General features: G+C 41.5%; 1 protein-coding gene across 4 annotated transcripts in view; it reads right to left on the bottom strand.

The window, feature by feature from the left end:
• mef2cb (myocyte enhancer factor 2cb) overlaps window positions 1-25,846 on the bottom strand; it is a 65,544-nt gene that overhangs the window by 12,631 nt on the left and 27,067 nt on the right. For 3 of the 4 annotated variants that reach the window (XM_053480583.1, XM_053480584.1, XM_053480582.1), the window contains 3 exons: window positions 22,412-22,621; window positions 13,155-13,358; window positions 1,846-1,989 (listed from right to left, as the gene is read on the bottom strand). In XM_053480583.1, the coding sequence (XP_053336558.1) occupies window positions 1,846-1,989; window positions 13,155-13,358; window positions 22,412-22,465 (402 nt within the window). In that variant the 5' untranslated portion in view covers window positions 22,466-22,621. Of the gene's footprint in view, window positions 1-1,608; window positions 1,747-1,845; window positions 1,990-13,154; window positions 13,359-22,411; window positions 22,622-25,846 lie in introns of all 4 variants that reach the window. The other variant, XM_053480585.1, reaches the window with a different exon arrangement.

Here is a 25,846-nt window from a genome sequence, read left to right as displayed (position 1 = left end):
TTGAGAAGAGGAGATGTGTGAGCTCTTTCTCCTCCATGTTGAGTTTCGTAAAGGAGAAAATAGCCCCTAATTGCAGACATGTGTCCTAAGGGTCCGTAAGTGCTCATCTGGGGGAGCATCAGCCGGCAGAAACCAGAGACGGGAGCCATGTCCCACTCTCTCTCTCTCTCTCTCTCTCTCTCGCTCTTTCTCTCTCCCCGTCTTTCTCTCTTACTGTCCGCAAGCCTGAAGCAATCATTTGCTTAGAGCTGGGCAAATATTTTCGTTCTGTGTAGAAGGTCTCCTCTTTCCCTTGTGTGTTAGTTTTTTCCTTTTTTTTTATTATACCTCCGCTCTCTACCTACTCTACGGTGTTCCCTATCATATTTTTCCACATAAATCCCAAACAACTCTTTTCAGGTTTTAATATCATGAATAATCCTTTGTTTTACTACTAAAGTTATCCATGAGTACACTCAGCATCCTATCATTTCTGCACTTTCGAGATCGTGCGGAGTGACTCTTTTTTTTCCTCCCTCTCACTGTCTATCATGGTCTCTGTATCTCGCTACATCTTTTTTTCAGGGTGTTATTTGTGTGGTGCCATCCTTCCTGTTCAAGACGCTCTATAACACAGAGAACGTAGCTGAGCCACTGTGACCGCAAACCAAACCGGGCATTACAATAGCCACCATGCTAGACTCCACCTTACACCACATTCTCATTCTGTGTGTGTGTTTGTCCATATGGGTGAGTGTTTACACTTTTATAGTAATGTAGTATTTAGATTTGGTGAAATGATTAATATAAGACACACAGGAACTGTTTAAGCTGCTTACACGGACATTTAGTCTTTAGATATGCATCATTGCAAATGACAGTAGAAACTACTTTAGAATATTGTAAAATGACTGGGAATGATATTTCCAATAATTTGACACAATATTTCAGAATAACAGCGGCGTATATCCAAGAGTTTTGTGAATAAGGGGTTGACGGTGTTCCTCAGAAGCCCGTCAGTGTTCCTCCCAATTCATCGGAATGCTAGTTCAAAATCGTCATGTCTTCAGAGACTGTTCATGTCATGAGAAAAAAGTTTTCACGTAACAATTCTCTTCAGTGTGTATATACGACTGTGGGAATGCGTGCGGCTGTTTTCTTCATGGAGTTTTTCAGACACATGACCTATTGTGCGCTTTCAGCTAGCATGCTCTGATGACAGGCTGAAAGAAACACATGCACATTTTTCACATGAACCATAACTGGACTGTGTGTAAGGTTAGAAGCATTTTTGACTAAATTGTAATTAAAAGATTTTATTTTGTATTTTTTTTGCATGTGAAGTTTCTCAGCACACATAAAGAAAATTTTGATGAACACTAAGTCAAGACTCATTAACTTGTTTGAGGATGACTGGACTGGTGATGGCAACGAAGCTGCAAATTCAAATCAGCAAAGCATGAATCTGGAACAGTTAGCAGCATGCTAGCTTTAGGCCCTAATGCAGAGCTTCTTCCAAGCCTTTAATTCAAACAACTATTTTTCCTGCGAGAGCGGTTAGCACTTCAGTAGCAAGGTGGCATGGCTGTAAGTTTTCAGCCTGTTCTCCACTGTAGCTGCAGTACTTACAGGGATCTTATGAGTCTTGATCATATGATCAAACTCTTCGTTAATCAGTTTGTATTTCTCTTCTGTGCGTGGAGTGAGAGCGAAAGCAGACTCAAGCTCCGGGCTCTCGCTGCCTTTGTTCTCCTTCTTGCTCAATGCCTGAAGGCCATAGAGAGAGAGAGACAGAAAGAGAGAGAGAGAAAGAGAGAGAAAGAGAGAGGCGGGAGTGAGAGTGGTGTTATGGATGGAGGTACTTACACATAGTCTCTGTCTGCTGATCATTAGGTCTATGTCCTCGTTGATTTTGCGGTACTCTTCCTTAGACTCAGGGCTGTGACCGACTGAATCGTCTGCGTCGGGGTCTGGGCTGTCACAGCCATTTAGGCCCTTCTTTCGCAATGTCTGCAAACACATTGTTTAAATATTTATTATAAACATCAAGGGCGGAAGGAACTTCGTGGCACAAATGTACAGCTGGAGTTTCTTTTTATTATTTTGATGGTTCAGCAATAAATTAATTACTTAAAATCTTGTTTAATTAACTCCAAAAAAATCAAAATGGCATTTGTGTAAAATACGCTTAATAATCTGACACATTTATAAACCTGTACCTATATGTAGTACGTACTGTATGGAATATATATACTTTTATGAAGAGTGAATAAAACATGGTAGATGCATACTGTATAAAGAAAAAAAATATATGATTATAAAAAATATATGAGTATAAGAATTAAATCCTCTCGGATTAATGGACTTCTGGTTGTTCCTGAATAATATATCCACAGCCAGCAGTTTTCCTCTCAGCCACCTGATGGCCACCTTCTAGTAGAAATAACACTCTCCTCACACACTGAATTCAGCCTAAAAACTGCGTGCCTGTACTGTACCCTATTTTGATTGTTCAGCACAAACATAACACAATCCGGCTTTGTTTTATACTCGTTTCCAAAATGACTTCAGCTTTTTGTATACATTGTGTACAGTGTGTCCTCTTGTGATTTAAATCATTCTTAACTGTCACAAAGTAACTCGTATCAGGGGGCTCAAGACGCTTCATCAAAAACGGTGCGAGAGACTATAATAAGGAGACATTAGCGTATATGGGGGCATAGCCACTCGCTAACGATGCGCACATTTAGCGTGCTTACACACACACACACACACTTACACAAACTTACAGCGTCCCTTTCATCTGCCTGTCTACAGCACAAACCCCATAATTAAATTTACTCTGTACTCGCCAAGATTTGATGAAGACTGACAAAGAGAGTGAAATGAGATGAGTTAGGATTCATTTTCTGCCTGAAACACACATATAACAATCCGGTGTTAGAAAAGACTGAAGATATTCTACTTTTAGATGTGTGTTATGTAATGGCAACTTAAAAAAAAAAAAAACTTTCAAAGTGTTTAATTTATACAGTATTAAAAAATTAATAATTAAAAATAATAATAATGTATGTTTAATGTGTACAACAATCAGAACTGTTCTATACTAAAAAATATACATTATGTGTCTGTTTCTTTCTTTCTTTTTTTCTTTACAACCGATTCTAGATATGAACAAGCATGCTTTCATTTATAATTATGTCGCTTTTTGGTGGGTGGTCTTTAAAATGAACTTGACTGAATGCGGTGATATTTAGGTTCGCTGCAGCACTATAGAGTAGTGAGGGACCAAACTGATGGAGGGAATGTAGTGTTGAAGAATTGATGGCAGTGAAGGGTAAAGAGGCAGTGTTGCACTGATGTGAGGTCATGCTGGCATGCGGAGCTTTCATGCAGGGCCTGGCAGTTTAAAAGCCAGCGTGGGGCCGCCATGGGGGCCGACTGCAATGCCACTCATTCCACACATGTGCACCTGTCAGAGCGCCCACACCTGTCACCAGCCCTCACACACACACACACACACACACACATACACACCCATATACACATATACACACACACAGGCTGACTGCAGGGGGGCAGGAGAAGAGCCAATCATGAGTTTGAATCCAAAAGATGGCCATAGATGGTTTGCTGGCTCTTGATTCTTTCTCTCGATCGCTCCATATCTTTCTTTCTCCCCTTCTTTTCTGATCTTTAATGTCCGGAACATGTAGGACATACAATCACAGGTTAAATTAAATGACTACACACTACAAGCTTGATTAAAAAAAAGAAGGAACAAACAACAACAAAAAAAAACCTATTTGACAAATAAATCAATTTCCCAACACACCACTCTCCATCTTTAATGTTTCCAGTTTGAGTGACTAAAAATAAGACGCTACAGAGAACGAACCCCCTTTGTACCTGAAGTGAGTGGAGAAATCATTTCCTAGTCTGACATCTTAATAGCTTCAGTAGATGAAAGCTGCATGATCCACTGTCCAAAACATTATTGATGAGGAGTAATCAATCTAACAAAGCGGAAAATGGCCTTGCGAGGAGAGGAGGGGGGCGAACATGGGTGGAGAGAAGAAAAAGAGACCGAAGGTAAAATAGGAGGATAGAGCTAAAAAAAATTGGGAGACAAAGACGGTGAAAATAAAGCCTTCAGAGGCACACTCCTAATTAAACAGCTTCCTCTCGAAGCTTCGTCTCTACGCTGGCCTACATACACTCATCTTCTCTAACCTTCAGCCCAACACGTGCGCACGCATGTGTGCATGTCTGTCAAACCAAATGCCATACAAGGTTCTGCTGTCTTTACCAAGTGTCGTCCATTCACAAGCTGCTGTTTAATAATCTTACCTAATACCCAAACATCCTTCAGCATTTCAATAGCAAACCTGATGAATAAATCAAACCACTCAAGGATCAGTGCCCTCAGTACCAATGTACCAGACAGCCTCCCATGTGCCCACTTTATACTCTATCTGCCGTGTTAGCCTTCAGTCAGTCACGGCCGACCTTCAGACATGCTGGACTCAGGCCCAGAAATTTGAGGGACTAAAGTCTAGACTGGCACCATGGATTTGGGGTTAGCTGCAAGATCCACACAAAAGGAGCCCTCCATGCCTGGGGTGACTCTGGCAGGCTAGCGGTCTAGAGCTGGAGAGAGGCCCACATTTCAGAACGTGTTTATGAAGGTGAGGAGACGAGCCAGCAACAAAGCAGCTACAGAAATTCAGCCCCTTTCCTTATTGGAAATAGCAGCTGAGCCATGTTGCCATGTTCAGAACAGACAAGAAAAAAAAACAAGCTCATGGCCCTGAAGGCTTCAAAAACCAAATGAAATAAAAGCTCACCAAATAGTAATATATTTTTTTGGTGAAAATTCATAACTGCAGCTTGGATCTCTGGCAAACCAATATACTCAAGAGTCTGGTTCTCTGATAAATTGTGTTCACAGGTCATGTTAAAAAAAAAAGAGAGAGAGAATGTTTTCATACGAAGTTCATATTTCAGCAGTTAGGTGGTTTGCCTTATTCAGCATGTAGTGGACCAGAAAGGCTTTTCCACTCTGCACCGGAGACTCAAGCAGAAAGCCGCCGACTCTGAGACTCTGAGGTGGTCCCATTAGGCCAGCAAAAATGACTTCATGCCACTCAGCAGCCCCGCCTCTGTCGTGTGTGTCTGTGTAGTGGTGTGTGTGTGTGTGTGTGTGTGCGCGCGCTGAGGGTGAGGAGTTCCGTGCACTCTATTACACACCATTTTATGGAGCCTTGCTAAAACTCCATGTGCGGAGGGGATGCTTTTACACACGTATCAACACACACGAACACACAAAGACTCAAAGCACACCCTCTGGCCCACACATTCAGCCGAGCATCCCATGTGCCTGCTATCTGGAGCAAATGAGATCCCCTTTCCGAGAGAACCAGAGAGAGAGGTCGCAGCTTATTGGAAGCAGGTGGTCGGCCAGGAGCAGGGGAAGCCGCTACTTCATTAAGTGCGGTTTGAACATGCTACTACGGGTGGAGAAGACAAGGGGCAGGGACGCCACATGTGTGCATGCGTGAGTCCATCCAACCGCGTCTTATTTCTTTACTAAGAGAAGACGTTACGTTTTCACAATTGTATAAGGCCTTTCCTTATACAATTACCAAAAGTAAAGGGCTTTTTAATTCTCTACAAACACTAGATTGGTTACTTTAACCCCATAAATCCCCCCTCGACGCACACATGAAGCCTCTCCATGCAATGAAATCTAGTATCAAAGAGATGAGCTTAAGACCCATCATCCCAGAGTTGAAGCTATACCGCACTTTAAGGATGTAATTACAGCTGTCTGTGGTTTATATTGGGGGGGGGGGGGGGGGGGGGGCGGGGTGGTCAGGCTCAAGGAAAATCCATGCACACAGATAAATTCTGTCACTGGGCGCTCCTCGGTATGAGCTAATCCAGTACAAAGGCTTACAGTAGAGGACTGTGCAGACAAATGGCACAATAGTGAACCAAACGCACTCTATTCAAGAAAACAGCTGCTACTCATAGAAACATCCATGCACTAAAAATGATTGCAGGAGATAAAATGAGAAACCGTTCAACCGTTTAGGGCTTTTATCATATCTTAAACATAAGGACTGTAACTAAGGCTTATGATTTAAAAGCAATAATTTCCAAAAATCATTAAATATGTTTAAGTCAAAAATTGATTAATCTACAAACCCCACATGATGATGTCACTGCTTCACTACTTTAGAAAGAACAACATTTCTTTCATGTCATTGAAACAAAGCATGCGTCGGTTGTTTTGGGTTTTATGGGCGCAAAAAAGCACCATCTCATGTCCTCTCACTGTGTCTACGTTAACGAGAAGGACAGTGGAGTCTTTCATCGTTTATGACCCGTTCCAAATCCACACAATGGCACCCTAGTCATGGGATAAAGAGGTTCTCAGAGCATGGTCATCTTTCTATTAGCCACGCATCTGACATACTGAGTTTCTTCTGACACACGCACGCAACACCTCCTCAAACCCTATCACCCTTTCCCACAAATACAAACAACATGCTGTGATTCTTTTTTAGCCTGTGGCGAGTTAAGGTTCTCTTTCTCTCCTAAGTGTGAAAACACACACTACACACACACATGCACACACGCACACAGATCAGTTATCAGCTTTTGTCTACTGCATGGCCTCTTATCGTGCAGCTGCATTACAGGAAGGGGCTGAGAGCTTTGAGGAACAATGAGCAGGCACCTGACCTCTCTGGCATGACCTTGTGTTTCCACACCCGGCAGGCCCGAAGGGAGCCCACGGAGCGCTGCTGAATGCCATCTACACCCACAGCCCAAAATAGCAGCTTGGTTTTCCGCCTACACTCGCAGGGAGCATGAAGAGGGCGTGACTCCCATTTTATGTTATTTTGAAATGAAAAAAAAAAATAATAATAATAATAATAAATTTTATCACTGGTATATTACATAAAAATTCTCTGTGTCCGACCCTCTCCACTCTGACTTTACTCGTGCCTTACTTGAGAGAAAACCTTGTTTAAAAAAAAAAAAAAGCCTAATCTATTGTCCCTGTCTTTACTCAAGAACACATGAGCACGAGAAAACATCTCTGCCCTCTTAACAAAATCAAATGTTTCATTTGAATGAGAAAAAACTCAAAAACGAGAAGTGAATAATAAAGAACCTTTATCCTGATGATCAAATGTTTATTGGCACCCTGAGGTCTGGTGGCATGGGAAAAGAGGGGTGGGGGGTGGGGGTTTGAGTCTTGTGCCTTAGCTGGCCAAGGGCAGCAGTTCATCGGGTGCTGAATGAATAGAGGCTTGCTTACTCACCCTGTCTCTCCACGCCTATTCTTCTCCATTCGCTTCGCCAGAGCAGTAAGCCAAGCGCTAAATTTAGCATCATTGGTTGCTATTTTTAGGCCACTACTGGCTTTTTTGAGGCATTTATTAGGGGAAGAACACTAAAAAAACACACAGACTCTCACGCACACACATGGAGGGAATGAGTGGGAGGGAGACAGAAAGAGAGGGAGAAGGAGGAGGAGGAGGAGGAGAAGAAGGAGGAGGAGTAGGAGGGTGGGTGGAAGGGGCTCCCAATTTGGACATCTGAAATGCACTGTTTTTTTTGTTTTTTTTAAGTGTTGCTGCGTGTGCTCAGCAGCTGTTTCCAATCAGATGATGGCTAGGGAAAACAAGAGAAAGAGACATATACACACAGAGAAAGAGAGAAAAAGAAAGAGAGTGAGAGAGAGAGAGTGAGAGAGAGCATGCAAATGCCCCTCATCAGCCACGAGGTACAACAAGTTGTTCTGTTGCTGTTTGTCCAAACAGCTTTAGATGAGGAGAGCTGGGAGGCTTGAAGAGCACAAAGAACCTCCTCAGTCCCTGAATAATCAGCGTTGCTTTGAAGGTTGAAAACAGAGCTGATATGACTTCTATAAAAAAAAAGAAAAAAAAAAAGCAGACTGCGCTTTGTTTCAACTCAGGAGAAAATTTCATCGAGAGAAGTGACAATACGTCAGTAAATAAACTTTGCAACCTTTAAAAATGGACATCAAAACCATTTTACGCTGTTATGTACTAATTACTAAATTAATGTTCAGTTCTTTTAATTATTCCATCTTATTTAAATTTTCTGCTTTTTATAAAATGGGGTCTGTGTGACCTTCAGGGTCTGTGATGTATAGGTATAAGCAGGAGAAGCTAAAATTTAAACATCTAAATGAGAATAAATTAATGGTACATACAGTATCTGCCCTGTTTGTTCTTTAAATTAAACATGTGCTTTAATCATAAAGTGAGATGAAGAAAAGTTAAAGAAACCGAACTCTAGCGGTCCTACAAGCAACACTGTGCTACTTGGGAAGAAGCTGAACAAAGAGTAGCCCTTTAATTGAAAAATAAAAAATACAAATTCTGAGTGACAGAAGTGATTGCTCATATTTCATCTTATCTAATATCCATAAATTGCATGCTATTTACTGTTACACACTTGGCATCTAAACAGGCAAGAAGGACAGGAGAGTTTGTATTTCGCTTAATCGTGATAAGCACAAACACTCAACTTATCTGATCGGAGCTTGAAAGACCATTCGGAGTTTACGTAGTTGTTCGGGTGAGTTATCATATAACAACTCTTTGTAAGTAGAATGAATAGTCCTTCATGTGCAGAACTGCGAGAGAACCGCTCTGGGCGAATGCTCCTTCTGATGTCAGTGCTACAAACAAGTAAAGAAAGAGTGAACGCGACGACTGAGGCAGAGTGCTTTAGCAGGCTGTTGACGTGCAAGCACCCACATGAGCCAAATATCTTTTAATTAAGTCATAACGGCTACTTTGAGGAAAAATTAAACTGAAATCAGTCCAATTAATTAGCGTTTCTTGGCAACATTAAGCATTCTGCAAGACGTTTAATGAACCTGAGTTGACGCTTCTGTGCAGGTTTTTTTTTTTTTCCTCCCTTCCTTACTCCCGCTCTGCTTCAGACAGGAGACAGTGTAAGGGAGGTGAATGCCCTGTTATGCGCTCTCCCACACATCTCACCATACGGAGAACCATACGAGGGAAAAACATCGTGAGGGAGCTTTGCGGAATCTCATTAGCTGAGCAGGTAGTCATTAACAGAATGACCTTTGAAAATAATTACCGACCTCTCTTTTTCTCACACGCTGTTCCCTCAACACCTTTGCTGCCCTGGCTCGTTCTCTCCCATTCAGAAGTTGCAGGTGGAGGATGGTGCTCGCACTAGCCGAGATTAAAAGGTGATGGTTCAGATTAGGTTAATCTAAGAAGGGAAGAAGATTGGCCCAAGATGTCCACTGGCTCCATGTGGATGTGCATGTGAAAGGGTTGATTTGAAGGTTGTTTTGGTATCCCCTTATTTACATACTTATCGCACATCATCGTGCATTAGGAAAAAAATCTCGCAAATACTGCGATGAAGAATATATCTGTAAAATAAAACTTAATATCTTATTTGATCAGATAAAGAGCTAGCCAATTAAACCTCAACCTAGAGTGAAGCCTTGTTAAAAGATGGGAAGACTTTGAAGAGTGTCGCCAATAACTAAGCACTTTGGGTGCGTCTTCGGTATTACTAACTCATCCTGGAAAAGAGCGCAACGACGCGCAGAATTTCCCAACCCTGTCTCGGCTCTTTTCTAATGCGCCTCACATGTCGGGTAGCCTTGCCTGGCTCTCGCCGTTAATAGGAACTCTATCTGTCGGTTTGAGATTTTCATCTGCTGCCAAATAAACCATTTGCTGCGTTCATGCCAGCGCAACATTTGACATCCCACTCCGTCAACTGTGCTGCGCTGCTTTCTTCCTGCTTGTCTGAAACAAGACTAATTTTACCTTATGTAAGCACCTGTAATTTGGTCTTTCTTTGCAACTTCACATGTAATTACCTGGACCTGCCCACCTATTGTCGAGCCTCAGATGTTGCTTTGCAGGAGACTTTTAATGGGTTTTTGTGTAAGAAAAAAAATGTGGCAGTGAAAATAATTTGCCTGAGATGTACCAACACACCAAGAAAGCACAACTATGCTACTGCCATATTCAGTAAGGTTTGACGGTGCTATGAACATTGATTTATTCCGAGCGGCTTTTTCCGAGTTGGAATTTGTTTTATAATTCTCAGTCAAAGTGGATTCTCCATTGGTTTATCACTTTATGTGCATATCTTCCATTGATTGATTATATATATTTATATATTGCAGGAATGCATAAAAAATATGATTTGGTTTCTATTCATTTTGACATAAATTGTTGGCACTGGAGCAACTGATCTTTCTATCTTGCTTTTTAGCTCTTTTTTGGTCATGTTTTTTTCTCTCTTTCTCTCTGTGCTGTATATAGTCTCTTATTGCAGCATGTTGGATTGAGAGGCTAGCCTAGCAGACGTTTGAGTTAAAAGATGAACGGGCATGACCCTGAAGAGCCGAGATAAAAATCAAGCGAATAGTAGATAAAAGAGAAAAAGCGTTCTGATGAGAGCTGGGGTGAGCGAGTAGGGCCTTCAGCCCCTCGCAAACACAGCTAAAGAGGCCGGGCAGAGCCTGCTGCTGCCACTCTCCCAGCGACGCTAATTATCAGCCGAAGACATGCTAATTACATGGAGCTTTATTGCTAATGTAGCAGGCCGCTCTTCGAGACGCCCACACGCTGTGCCCGGCTCCCCTGCCTCTCCTTATCCTCCCACTGCACCCTCCAAGGCATGCTGGGCAAAGACAGGAACAACTACATTTTATCCTTGAGCTTGTTTTTTTATCCCTTATATGAGCCTTTGTGGATTCTTTCATTTATATAAGACAGAATATTTACTTGTGGATATAAATACACAAGGGCGTGGATGTATATGTTTGCTGCAAATGTATGCCTTTCAATGTTTTTCTTTTATTCACACAAAAAGGATATATGCGCTGCGTCTTCAAAACTAGCACCCACCTCCCAGTTCTAACCCTCCTCCCGAAGCCCAGCTGAAGGCTTCAGCCCTATCCTTCCATCTCAACAGTAAGTCTGCTTTGTTCCTCTTGACCTCCTGCTCCCTCATCTCCCCTGGCCGTGATGTAACCTAGCAGCAGCCAAATGGGGGCCCTGTAGGAGCTCGCATGCTCACAAATCCAGTTAGCTTGCTGCCTCGGGCGTACGCCCAATCAATTTTCACTAGCACAAATCTGCCATGGTGGAGAAGGAGCTAGCACTAAACTCCTGTTTTTTCCACAACTGCACTGTTCTTTTTTTCACGCCCCTTTTCCCTTCAGCAAATGTAAGCACATTATCCTCAGGTGCTTTAAATTACGGCTCTTTTTTGAAATGTGCGCTCAAACAACCAGTGTTTGAAATTGTGGCTGTATGTCTCAATATTTCACTGAATCAAAGCTCCCTAAACATTTCAGACAATGCGTAATGACGGCTAATTTGGACCCTGTGCTCTCTGTAATAACAGTTATGAATGACATGACTGCCTGATGTAAACTGAAGTGACCTAAAATGGTACGATCGTTTATTTCTGCGGTGGCTGTTTAACATTTATTGTATTTAAATGTGTTGTAGCTTACGGATGCCTAATGCTACCAGATAGGCTCTTATCTTACCGCTTAATGGATAGTAATGCACTTATGCACTTTGGTTTCAAGGAATTCCAAAGTGAAGCATGACAATTTATAATTCATTCCCTGGCTGAAGTTTAGGTCTAGACAAGATTAAAAGTCTACTATACACATGTCTATAATGCATTAAGGGAGTGTAGCAGTCTGCTGTCTTCACTTGGCAAGCATTTCTGCTGTGTTAGAAATATAAAGCAGCCGATAGGTTTTATCCTGACTCAGGGTGGTATATAAGTTTGCATTCAAGTACGATTCTTCCTAATAATGTGAAATGAAGATCAAAGAATAGAAGTGATAGTAAGTACATTTTCCTTACTGGTCTCTTATAAGTTTCATGCAAGTGTTTACTTAGTGTGTAAAGATATCTCAACGTTATGAATATACAGCATGAAGGAACAAAGACGAGGAAAAAAATCTTAATTTACAGCAATATTGAACAAATGAAAAAAAAAGGTTGTGTATACACAGGATTGTGTGAAATGGAGATGAGAGAGGGGACTGAGGGAAAGTGTGCTGTGACTCTGGAGGGTTTATGCAATATCTCGGAGACAAAGAGAAAGTGAAAAGAAAAAACTGTTAAAAATACAATCTGAATCAATGACAAAGTAAACTATAATTCCTGCTATGAAGAGCTGAATAATTCTCAAGCTTTTATACAAAAAAGCCATAATTTGGAATTTTAAAACCACCTAGTCAGGTGGAAGATTTAGCTTCATTTTTTTACTGATCACAGATAATAACAGACGCTAACAAACTTCAGCTCCACTTCTTATCTACTGTATATGTACATTTCCAGTATTGCGCAGGACCTTTTTTTCCATACTCACCTGAATCAACACACAAGTAAGGTTTAGCTGGCAAGTTAAATCAGAAACAACACGAGATTATAACCATATTTGGATAAAGGCTGGGAAAAAGGGCAAGCTAAGGTGCGACTCTGGCTGACACTTGCACCAAACCTGAGAGGACAAACAGTGTCTTTTCCCATAAATCCTTAAGTGCCTCAGAAGCCCTTGAGTCCTTGGCCACGTCTGTGTGGAAAGCTTGTTGCGCAAGCGATTCACGCTGGGCTTAACATTTGCTACTGGACGTCTGCCTCGTGATTGGCCTCTGTCATGGCTGTTTAGCTCGGACTGAACCCGGCTTTGGTTTCAGGAACAAGGCCAACGCTGGCGCAGCAACCGGCAGACAGCATGTCTCTGAGGCCTGAGACTTATCCAAGGCTTTAGCATGTTTCGATCACTGTTGTGAGACACAAAGTGGCCGGAGACAAGCGGAATACAAGAAGCTTTTGTCATACACAGTGGCTAATGTCTGTTTGCTAAAACAGCAGCAGTGGTCTGGCACTAGAGCATGCCGTCCAGTATGGAGGAAGCTTCACATGCAGATTGGATGGACTGCAAATGGCAGTTAAGTTTATGATTTTGTATTTTATCTCCCCACTGAATATATTAAAACCCACAACATTTATCACTCTCCGCTCATTCATTCCTTTTTAAGTCCGCTTGTACAAGCGGCATGTGATTCAGCTCTAGCTGGTGTACGACAGATTCCTCACCTCCACAATGTCAGAATTGGTCCTGCTCTCATGAGGCTCGTTGTACTCTGTGTACTTCAGTAGCACTTTATCCATGTCGGTGCTGGCGTACTGGAAAAGCTTGTTGGTGCTGTTGAAGATGATGAGGGCAATCTCACAGTCGCATAGCACACTCAGCTCATAGGCTTTCTTCATTAGTCCAAACTTCCTCTTGGTGAATGTCACCTACAATTTGACAAGGAGAGAGAAACAGAGAAAGAGAGAGAGAGAGAGAGAGAGAGAGAGGGAGGGAGAGAGAGAGGTAAGGGAAGAAAAAAAACGTTGAAAAGGCACTACACATAACTGGAAAGGTGTAAGAATATTGTCTTGAATCTCTGTCTTGCTCTGAACAGTACTACTGTTGGAAAATCTATGTTTTCCAGTTTTCTTTTTTGTTCATCCAAAAAGTCTGGGAAAACAGACCCTGGCATAATCAGACTTTTTCCACTCATATATCAAGCAAAGGTTACAGAAAAGAATTTCTCGCAAAAAAATCTGTGTTTACAGAAAAAGTCAGAACCGGTGTGTTATGAGAACATGCATAAGCATTAAAATGTATCCGCTTAACTAATTAATATTGTGTACAGTGTTGTTTAAATTGAGGAACAACTTCAGACAGATCCTGTATTATAACGGTACAGTTGTGCAGAGATAAAGATTCCAACACCAGTCCATTTTAAACACTTCCTATTAAACTGTTTATCTTGAATTTATTAGTTAGGTTTATATTTAAGGCAATGTGGATCTCTGAGAAAGGAAATGGATACAGCTAAAATTTCTAACTGGACAAAAACAAAATTCCACATAGGAAGACAGATTACACACACACACACACACACACGCTAGCGCGCACACACACATCGTCATCTCTCACAGTGCTGACATGTAACTTCTCATAAATGTTCTCGTCTATCAAATTAGTAACGTTAAAAATAAACACCCTTGGACATCCCCCAGCGCGTGTTTCAACATGCTCAGTTGAGAGAAATGCACCTCTACCGAAAACACAATACTGATGACGGATAAAAATCGTTTTGAAAAAATTAGAATAAAGGAAGAAACAAGTCCAGCCTTTGGTCATGATATAAATTTGAGTTTGGCGGCTGCCAAAAATAAAAATAGCCAGAAATTTTCTCATGTGGATGTTTAGAAGGTTTATACACTCACTAGCTCAAAATCATGTAAGTACTACAGTACATAATTAAGAAGGCAAAAAAGAAAATGCTAAAATCTTTTTCCAACATGCACACACACTCACAGACACACACACTCATACACACACAATCTCTCACCCCCACCCCCCTTTGTTCTGCCATGCCACACTTCAAGTTCAAAACAAAAGATTCTTTCAGGTAGCAAAAGAGCGATGACCCCAGGGTTGGCCCAGACTTTCATCTGGCTCACATACGGCTGTGGAATGCCCTCATGAGGACCTGCCTGCCACAGCAGGGACACAAACATGGCCTCCAAGCAAACCACATGTCCGTTATCATCCTGAATGTAAAGTACCATGCCACATTTGGCACAAATTGTATAATAAACAAGCTTGGAATACGGCCCAGATTACAAACACTATTAAACACAATGCCCAGTTCCACACTTTTTAAAAAGGAATGAGCTCTGAAACGCACGTTTGATCTCTGAAACACGTTGCCCTGAGATTGTATAAAATTAAGACGTAGTTACAAAATGTTTTTTAATCGAAGTGGTTCTCAAATGTAGCTGTTCACAGTCTTTCTTCTCATTTTAAACACACTGTTGTTACTATTGACCCTTATGGACCATTTTTTTAAAAAAACTCAGAACTGTTTAATACTTTACTGGGCAACATATAGATTTAAGCTGTAAAATGTATCTTGGAATACCTACAATACAGAACATTCATTGGACTGAAGGACAAGAGCTTTACTCTAAATAAAAATAAAACAATGCCGTTTCCCTAACTGATTACGGTAATGTTATATGGCACTTTCCATTTTTTTCCATTAAATTGTAAGGGTGTAGGTGTACTGAAACTGTCTGGACGTTATGCCTAGGGTGTGCCTCTAAATATAAAACAAACAACTTATGTGTTAAACACGTAACTCATTTTTAAAGATCATATATTAGCATAACGTCGTGACTAGTTAGCTGGATAATTTTAGCTTTGATAATTACCTTACCCACATGACCATGTGTAGTGGAAAAGCTAAGAAATCTTAGTGCCTTAATGTAAAACGTGTCCATTCTTATATATCCTTGTACTTGTACCTATAGAATGACAAACTGCCAGCTTTCCTGTTAATCATTTATAGCTTGCGTCTGTAGAATTTATTTGCATTTATAACATCTTTTTTTTGAAGCACACAAAATAGTATCTTAGCAATCCAGGCCAATATTAGCCAGTTGGCTACTATAACATGTTTATGCTCAAGCCAAACCTTCTAGCTAATTTCAAAAAGAAAACTTTTTAAACAAAAGCTAGCAAACATTGGAGAACATCCCAAGCCTCCCAAGCTTGTTAGTTAACATGCTCAAACCAAAACCAGCTAGATAAAGTTAAAGAATTTTCCACTAAAGATCTAGCTAATCCTGAGAAGAAAAAAAGCCTGGATATGATTCACGTATATAAATAGCTAACAATCTATGATTAACTGAGAGAAGTGGGAAGTCAATCAGTTATTCACATAGAGAGCAGTGTTCGTATGTGGGAATATTAAAAATGGTGGTATTTATTGGTATGATTATCTCAATTTTATTAAAAGGGTCAACACACAGTCAATGTTCCCTAAAAGATTGTAAATCAGTGTTTCTAATTTCAGCCCCAAACCTAAGTAACAAAGCTTTTAACAAAACATTACATTAAGGTGGATCAAGAAAATCGATATCTGTGTTTCTAAACCAGACTGTGCATGTACCCACACACAGTACATACGACACACACACCTGTCGTCTTCTTCACAGGGATGCCATGTGATTGGTGACAGTACTATATGGTGGCAGATACCTGTGGCCTCTCCTACTGACAGCTTCTATAAAATAAAATTACTTCTATGGTTACTTCTACTCGTCTTGTCACCGGCCTGCTGTCATTCCTCTCCGCTGAGCCATAAAAGGAAGTGATTATGTTTTGATTATGTCTCATCAGCGGTATTCATTAGGCAAAGTTTGTAGAACACCATCGATTGTTTTGACAGTTCTGTTTCTATTGAAGAATAGACCATGATGATGAGAGCTTTAAAAGAAAGTTAGTGCCACGGAGCTCACTGAACGTGTGCACTTTCTCCATGATGCTACTGCTGACTCATTTTGGAGAAAGTATAACTCAGGCTTGAGTTTTTGGGGTTTTCTGATATGTCAGGGAACATTTAGTCCACGCGTTAGAAGGCCATGTGTAAAAAAAAAATGTATAGAGAACTGCAAATTGCAAAAAAAAGAGAGAAAAACAGAGTCAGCAAACCATAGGGGACTACACCCAGGCAAAAACAGGACCCTGTGCTAAAACAAGGTTTCATGTTATGTCGATGCTTCCATCACTATGATTTGTCCTCTTTGTTGTGAGTTGGTGATCCACTGGTCTTTTAAAATCAAAACAACTTTGTTGTCTCAGTCAACAACATAATGTGGAACTTGAACCAATAAAGACAGCGTGCTCTGGCCTCAATTGTCTCATGCTTTTGGTCACAATGGAGACAAATTAAATAGCCATTTACGCCGCCACTTTCTGTCAGAAAGAAATCTTGTGTCATAAAATGACCAAGTCACTTTGTAGATCTGTAGTCATCTGAAGGCCTTTTACAATCTATTATATGCTGCGCAAACTTCTCTGCTTAGCTGATGTAATGGGAGTCGCAAGCGCCTATAACATGATTGTCTTCCTTTTCTCCAGTTTTCTGTTCGAGCTGCCCCCACATTGTCATGCCTCAGTCTTCCGGGTGCTCTGAAGCCTTCAGCGAGTGAGTGCGTTAATTGCTGAAAATGGCACTTATGCCACTTATGGCACCTTCTCCAACTACGTAGTTAGTGGGTGAGAACAGTCAAGAGACTGCTGTGCAAAATCAGCTGCAAGAAGGGTTACTGCTAACACTGGCTTGAAGACCTTGGTGTGAAATACAAACATAGGCACGAGCTGGAACACTTGTAATTGGCCATGCGTGATCAATCCCCCCATATTCCCAAATTTAATACACAGAAAAAGCTTCCAGGTTTAAAAGGAGAGACACAAGAGGAATTCTGTGCAACACAATTAACCCTTAAATGCATACCTTAGGCTACTATTGACCTATGACCTCATTTCCCCATAAATCACCCTTTTATTGCAGTTATGTGCTTTAAGTATATAGTTGATAATATAAAGTTACAATATGAAAACTTTTTTAGGTGTTTTTTTAAATAGTTAATTTTGAGCAGCATTCTGTACGTGGTAGCTGTAGTGTATCGTGTTCAATAAGTGACAAAAAAAAATCTAAAAAATATTTTCATTTATAATTTAGCTTTGTCACGTAAACCATATGATGGTTTTTAATGTCTTCATTTGCTGACAACTTAAAGTGTGTATGAAACATCGGTCAGGCGTTTAAGGGTTAACACGGATGCGGATACAAAGAAAAACAAACCAAATGGCTAAACGATTAGAAGAAACAAGGTCGGTAACAGTCTGACTCCCTGGGCCTTCATGCGCGGGGGTTGGAGACACGGGGGCAGGAAGCACATTTCTGTGTATTTCCTCTCATAACAGGAAGTGCCTGACGGCTTCCCCTTCACAATGGCTTCGCTTCTGCTTCCCGCCTCCCGGGCTTGCTGTTTTCCCCAGGGGAGTTCTGCCGGTGGACAGAGGCAGAGAGGACGAGTAGTCATTTGTCACCGTGCCGTCCCCCACCCTCTGTGTCCCTCACGCTAGATCATCCATATACTCCGCGCAGACCCTGGAGACCCATTCTGCTGTAGCGCCCATTTACACGCGTCTTAATTGGAGGTGTGCATGCTTAAGCTTGACAGCGAAGCCTTTAGTATGACTGTGTGTCTTTATTTATGCTGACTTCAACACCATCTCTATACCCTTCTGAATGACCCATATTTTAAGAAAAAGAGACGGTACATGCATATATAAAATAGTGGTGAAGTGTATTAAAGTAGTAAGAGTGAAATTTCCGTAATTTCATTTTAATAATGTAAATTTTAAACTAGGAGGAAATGGGTAAAAAATAAACCAAATAGAAAAATGGTGTGCTAAAAGAGGAAGATACACAATAATAATAAGAAAAGAGGGAATAACAATTAACCCAAGAGGAAGTTCAGAATTTGTGGAGATCCAATTCAAAGAAGACTAATTTGGAGAATTCTTTAAAAAAAAAAGCAGAGAGAAGAGGAAGAAGAAAGAAAGAAGAAGAAGAAGAAGAAGAAGAACTAAGTGCTGTGTATTTTTTGAGGAGACAGACGCAGAGGAAACGATCAGAGGAGCAAGGTGAGAATCGGAGGAAGGTGAGTAGGGGTGACGGGATACCCAGAGGGCCTCATTATTTTCCTGCTGTTAATTTCACTCAAACTGTTTCGCACCTCACCACTGTTGATTGGAGAGATGTCTCTGTTGTCACGAGTGCTGAGATCCGGCTCCAGCTCAATGCCATCAATCCACCATGCAGCGCAGACGAAGAGAAACTGTACTCAGTGTAAAGTTGGAAGTCTAAGCTAAATCTCGGTTACATCATGATCCTTATGGTGTTTAGGAGAACTTGTGTCACTTATAAAGTTACTGTATAAGCACACTATTATATAAATATTAGTTGGCCCCGTCAAAATGTAAATCACTTATTCCCACTTTTTGTCTTGTTTATTGTAGGTAAGATTTTTTTAATCAACTGTGTCTTGAAGATGCCGTGGTTATACCCTAAACGCTAAACAGCTAAAATACAAGCAACACAATGAATTAAGTTGCCAATAAAGTCATGTTCATTTTTTAAATTGAAATACATGATGTAACTTCCCTCGTATTAATCCATATTAACCTCATAAAAAACATCACTTCTGTAGGAATATGCCAAAAAAACGTCGTCTTCTTCATCTTCTTGATGCACAATGGGTCAGCTGCAAACCATTTATCCTTTCTATGACTAATGACATCCCTTATCCTGCCCACTGCCATCAGGGGCCACTTCCTCCCTGGCCTCTGTTGACCTGACCCAAGTTTGTCTCACCACCTGGCCAGATGGATCACAACCCTGAATTAGCCACCCTCCATTAGACCCAATTACAGCCGACTCCGATGCGGCTGCTTCCCGACTGGCAGTGAGGCATCTTGCTCAGAACGATTCCATTTGATTCAGCTGTGAACCAATGTCACCTTCTCATTTACCCTTTTAGAAAACCTCTATAAGAACGAATAGCTGCAGGATCGATCGAGAATTCAGTGAGGGATAGCTGAGCAGCGAGGTAGCATGGTACGTAGCTTGTGCGTTTTAGCACACAGGGAATCTTTTCATGTTGATGCGCCCGGGAAAGTGTTTGAGTGGCCGGAGGGCAAGTCGCCAGGCTTCGCACACTAATGCCCTGTGTGGCTGTCCGGGCAGTCAGTCAACTGGCCATGCTCTGGGGAAGTGTTTTCGCGGGTGGTGGAGGTGGGGGGTCCAAGTGGCCGCCCAGGGCGATGAGGGTCCCGGTGCCTGCAAGCAAGGCAAAGCAGGCAGGGTGGCCAGCTACACACTTGCCACTCAAGTTAGGGGTGAAAGAAAACCAACAACGATGTAAACACAGATCTCTATACATGTTCTTTGAGACTGGAGCTAAAACTTTGCCTATTTTAGCTGAATTTTTTTTCTACTAATTTAACCATTAGGTTTTTCTTTCAGTGATAAAACTGGGGATTTGCTGAGGAACTGGAACATCAAACACTGAATGTGATGGTATTCGCATGAAAGCCTGCAAACATCTTAAGAATGTTGCACCAAAGGTAACACCATTGAAGCGGGCAGCTGTTTATTTTGCTTTGGTATGGAAAGATTTCCTTAAAGGGGAAGTGAAAATATGCAAAGGCCCAGCCACGACTTCAACAAATTGAGAGCAGAGGGGAGGAGAGAGAAAAAAAAAAGGTTGTGAGTCAAAGGTCCTTCATTCTTGTCTTGTGATGTCTGTCTTCATGGTTTCCTTCTATCACACAGAACTCAGTGCTTTGCTACAGTCAGTCAAAGATCTTGATGAGGAAAGACGGCTCTTTTTAAAGACCTTTTATAGGCCACATCTGCACACAACAACTTCGTGCAGATTATTTTTTGACAGTGTAATGATAATACTGCACACTTTTTCTTATCGCTGCTTTAAACTTGTCACTATCACTATAGCTGGTATTATTTTCATCAAAACCATATTTACTGATAAGGTATGAAGCCACTTCCTCTTTTCTAAATAAAATCCTAAAAGTTTCTCAGTTTTTCTTATTGCCTCACTTTGCCCTCTCCTTCTCCCTCTTGAATCTCAAGTCCCGGAAAGCTGGGGCATCGACTCTCATCAGGTGTCCTTCCTGTATCAATCTCTGATCTTGAGGGAGAAAAAGTGAGAGAGTAAGAGAAGGACAGCAAGAGAAAGAAGGAAAGAGAGCAGTGATAACACCAGGACAGGATGCTTTCTGTGCAATATGATAGCCTCCCCCAAAAACATCCTGACCTAGACCATGCATCCTTCTTGCTCTCTTTCCTTTTTCCTTCTCTCTCCTCTTCTATTGTGGCTATTCATCAAAGAAACTACGCCTTTACCCTGGCCATTTCTACTTCACGAGTTTAACTTAACACACCTATAATGAACAGTTACTGAATAAAGAAACAATGCATTGAAAGAGTCTTATCTAAACATGTTTTTCTTTATTAAACTGCAAAAATAATCAAGCAGGTAAACTGGAATTTCTGAACGCAGTCTTCGGATTATTTAAAGATTACTAGAGATGTATTTCTTTTCACAGCAGACAGAAGAAAAAAACAAGAAGAGACTGCTGGTATGATAAGGGCTTTGACTCATTTGTGCGAATCTTTGCTTCTCCGCCTTGTACATGTGAGCCTCTGGTTTCCTCAGGGGGGAGAACTCACTCAACCCACGAGTGCCAAATGACTAATGCCACCGTTCCCCTGCCGTCTGTGCCGCCTGACACACCCATTACTTTCCACTCTCCTCTTCCTCTTCTCTCCCTCACTCTTCCTCTGCCCCTCGTTCCGCCTTCAATAATTGATCAGCTCTTCACAAAGTCCAGACAGCAGTCGTTAACTGGAGTGCGGACCAGTTTCATGCCATTAAAACTGTTGGCTACAAGTCGCAAGAAGAGGTGTTTCTTTTTTTTTTATATACAAAATAAAGTTCACAATGAGTGAAACTAACCCTAGAGTCTCTCTCGAGCTTGCTGCCTTTGACAGATTGCCCTCTGAAGGCACCTTTAAACTCCTATTTCTCTGGCAGCCGCCGAGCATAAACATCAGACGCGCAGAGAAGAGAAGAGCTCATTGATCTTGCTGTAAAACAAGTACCTATGTTACTGGCACCACTATAATCGATACAAGTACAGAATTTGTTAGATATGGTATCTGTCTGTGTTTGCAGCCCTGGCTGGCTGGTGTCTCATGTCCTGGGTGTTTAGGTCATGAAAAGACTCATATTAGTAACCTACTTTTAATCCAAAATAAAATCATTCAGAGGATAAATAGCTAAACCTACAGTAGCCATGACTATATAATTCATCCCCGAACATAATGATTACAGTCATTTCATTGTCTTTGAAGGGTACTTCATTACAGACGAGAAGCTGAGGATATGTGGAAAATTACCAGTCTATAAAAGAAAAAGAAAAAAAAACAATAACTATGAAATGGCCACATGAGCCGCAAGTGTGATGTCATGCTAAAGGCGTATATCTCATTGGCCTCCACCTACAACCTGATCCGTAAAAGGAAAACTACTGGGCCAAGTGGTGCGGCCCCAAAGATCCGCCCACCTCCCAATTTCTCTCTCTGCGTGCCTTAGAGGTTGTTTGTCTGTTTGTTTGTGCTCCCCTCCCTCCCACTCTGTACTCACCCTGCTAAAATAATCTTTCACTGACATTAGCTACAGCGGGTGGCACGTCGGCCACAGGCCATATGAAGGGTGTCGAGAGCCGCTGGTGCTATTTTTAAAGAATCGTTTCAGTATAAAAGTGCGCCACTCCTGAAAGTTGTTGAAATCATCTGAATTAGGCATTATATATATATATATATATATATATAAAAGCATTGACTGGTGCATCTTACCTGTCTGTTGCGCTCGTCCATAATCCGCGTGATCTGAATCTTTTTTCTCCCCATCGTCCCGTTTCTTTCTTCACTCTCTCGTTTCACCAAATAAATCGATGGCCTTGTCTCTCCTTGTTTTGTTTTTTTTGTTGCTTTTGCGTGTTTCTTCAAACCAGGCTTTCTTCTCTGTACTTGCTCCACTCAATTCAAAGATTCCAGCAGCTGTACCTGTGTTAACACAGAGAAAAAAAGAAACAGAGAAACGCTTTATGGCAGATAGTGGAGAAGAAGAAGAAGAAAAAGGCATAATCTCAGCACATGGGATGGCGAATAAAGACAAAAGGATCTGTCAACATTTTTTGTGAGAGAGCTCTGTTTTTCACTGTCGATATCATGCAAATCAGAGGCACTTCGTTGCACTGACTATGAGGGGAGACGGCACTGTCACACTCTCTCGGCAGTCGCGCGGATTTTGACAAGGTTTTATGAGGTGACACGAACTTAACGGCTCTAATCACACACACACAATGTAATATTTATGCCATGCTGAACAGCATGTGAATCTAGTTTTTTTTATTTTTTTTTAAAGGGGAAAAAAATCCTAGTCTTAGAAAATGCTACCTCATGTATTACAAGTTGTAAGACAACTAATTTAAAAAGAAATATATAATCTAATAATAAAATGAACTGACTTTGCATTTGATTCTCCGCTTAAGCACGACAAGTAATAATTCAGGTATTAGTAGATCCTAAAGAGGGGGACCTAATGATAAAAAATGGCTGTTCAGATTTGTTTCACAATACACACTCGATAAGTCTATCTCCAGCATGATCCTGTAATCACTTCACGGCTCATCTCTCCCGCTGAGACCCCCTCGGTTTGAAAGGGCTTTCCGTAAACCGTCTCATCTCTGAGACATATTAAGGCAGCTAGGAAACACAAACAGCTATCTTTTTGTTGTATGTGGATGTGCATACATGTGTGCGTGAGAGTGTGTGCGTGTGTACGCCGAGTGCACCTCCCTGGCGCTGTAAAGTAGGCCAACCCAATTCATCTCAGGGAGGAGCAGCAGAAGTGTTGTTGTGTTTTCTTCTGACAGTAGAGGTGATAACGTCCCTCGTTATGCAAATGAGCATCCCATTATTTAGGCTGGGTGTAATGCAGCGAAGCTGTCAGCAGTGTCGCATTAAAACCTCTCTATCGTTCACCTTCTTCTTGTTTTCTTCTTCTTCTTCTCTCTCGCTCTTTTCCCTTCTTCTTTCCGGCTCTTTCTGAAACACGTTTCCAGGCAGCTGCCAGAACGACTCGGAGACATTGATGTCGCTACGTGTGAAAGATGTGTCACTCTGTCTACACATCTGACTCTCTTCTTCTTTGATAAGCAGATTTCGAAAACTTAAGTATGAAACGTAGGCATGCGCGAACCCTCTACATCTCGCTTGGTGTTAAGACATCGTATCAGAAAGAGCGTTGTAAAGAGGAGAGAGTCTGCGTTGGTAATGTGAACGCCACGATTAAATCGCTGTCTCGGTTTTCTCCATATCATGCCATGTGGCTACGACATAAAATTCCACACAGAGTTATTAGAATTTCTTCTGACCGTCCCAAAACCCATTTGTCAAACACGTGCATTTTGCAAGACAAAGAAAATTTAGTGCTGTTAATAATCAGGCGGTGTTTGTCTTCTGTGGTCTCTATTAACACTGAGCCTCAGTAGTGTTGTGCTTTATTAGCATCTGCACGCCGCTCATCACACTTTGCCAGAGCTGTTAGCAAGAGCGCGTATTAGCACCTGTGTGGCAGAATTAAAGCTAGCATGATGATTGTTTGAAGGACTACTGTTAAACAAGGAGCAAAACAACCCGGAGACAAGCTGGTGATAACGACTGGATTGCTGGGTAAATATTTACAGAGGAAGCTGGCACGAGCCACGCTATCTGGTTCTCAATTGTGTCTGGTGAACAATTAGGCTAAAAACTAAATTCAGAGAGCTTGTTTGCTTTATTTACAGTATGCATGACTCGAAGGAGTGCTCCTGTTAATTAAATAATTTTTGTTCTTCCTGGTTTGTCAGGGTGTTCAGTAAAATTTTTAAGGGGTAGTGAAATAGCAAAACAGTTAATGTTTTAAGCGCACGCACACACACACACACACACACACACACACACCATTATCATCATCATCCTCATTTTAGATTGCCACAGATGAGCGCTATCCAATTTACACTAGAACGATGAACTACTGTGTAGACATGAGCACAGCTGGTAAAACAACTCTGTCAACCACACACACACACACACACACACACACACACACACACACACACACATACACACAGACACTGGGAAGACTGATCTTCCCACACAAGTGTGGCTGCCCTGATGAGAACAAGCAGCATATAGTACGTGGGACTGGGTGTGTAGACAATGTGTGTTTAAAGACTAACAGATAGACAGAGATAGAAAAGGACAGAGAGAGAGAGAGAGAGAGAGAGAGAGAGAGAGACTTTGTTAAGCCAATTTACTAATCCATGGCCAAAGCGTATGAGGAGGAAGAGAAGGAGGAGGAAGACAAGACAGAGCCAAGAGTGAGATCCTTGGCTTAGTGCGAGCGAGGTCACAGTGGATGCCATAGGACAGCGATGAAAGCTTAGTTTGATAATGTCCTTATGTAAGTGTGACTGCAAGGACAGCAGAAACGAGTAAAACATGAAGAGAACATGGAAGAAACCGAGACGATGATAAAAAGAGAGATGAGCCAGGTCTCTCAAGGGAGAAAGAAAGAGAGAGAGAGAGAGAGAGAAGTGGTGCTGCTGACCCTCCCATCTGTTAACTACACCTCTTTTTTTACTGCCACAAATAAGAATGCTGGAGAAGAAGAGAGTGAGAAGGGAATAAAAAAAAACAAAGAAAGACAAAGAGAAAAACGAGTGCCAGTACAGAGATGTAATGAGCTGCTAGGCATTTTAGTTTTTCTTTCTTTCCATTTTCCCCCTCATTCGATGAAAACTGGAGCTAAAAGGGCAACGGGTACGAACAAAAGCAGGCGCAATTCTGGGTCGTTTCATTCCCAAGTGTTCCACTTAGACAGGGAAAAAAAATTACACTCAATTGTATTGTCAAAGTCCTGAAAGAGTGAATATGACTCCTCGTGCTTGCTTATCAGATACTTGGTTAAGTGCATTAGGACGCCATGTCCGCTTAATGAGCTTTTAATGAAACTTCACTGCTGAAACGACGACGACGACGACTGGTGTCGTATCATATTACAATCCTAATGACACCTACAGGTCATATTACAATCCTTGACACCTACAGGTCAAAACCTTTAAATCATGATTATGAAATCTCCAGCGGGACCCTGTGTCAGGCCACGCCGGATACCTTGTTACCCATCTGGGCTCGCACTCTCACCAAAGTCGTCTCGCTCTCTCTCTCTCTCGCCTGCACATC

This window comes from Clarias gariepinus, chromosome 21 (assembly GCF_024256425.1).
Source record: "Clarias gariepinus isolate MV-2021 ecotype Netherlands chromosome 21, CGAR_prim_01v2, whole genome shotgun sequence".
NCBI classification, from domain to species: domain Eukaryota; kingdom Metazoa; phylum Chordata; class Actinopteri; order Siluriformes; family Clariidae; genus Clarias; species Clarias gariepinus.
Note: the sequence above shows the minus strand (reverse complement) of the source record. Positions and strands in the feature narration are given on the sequence as shown.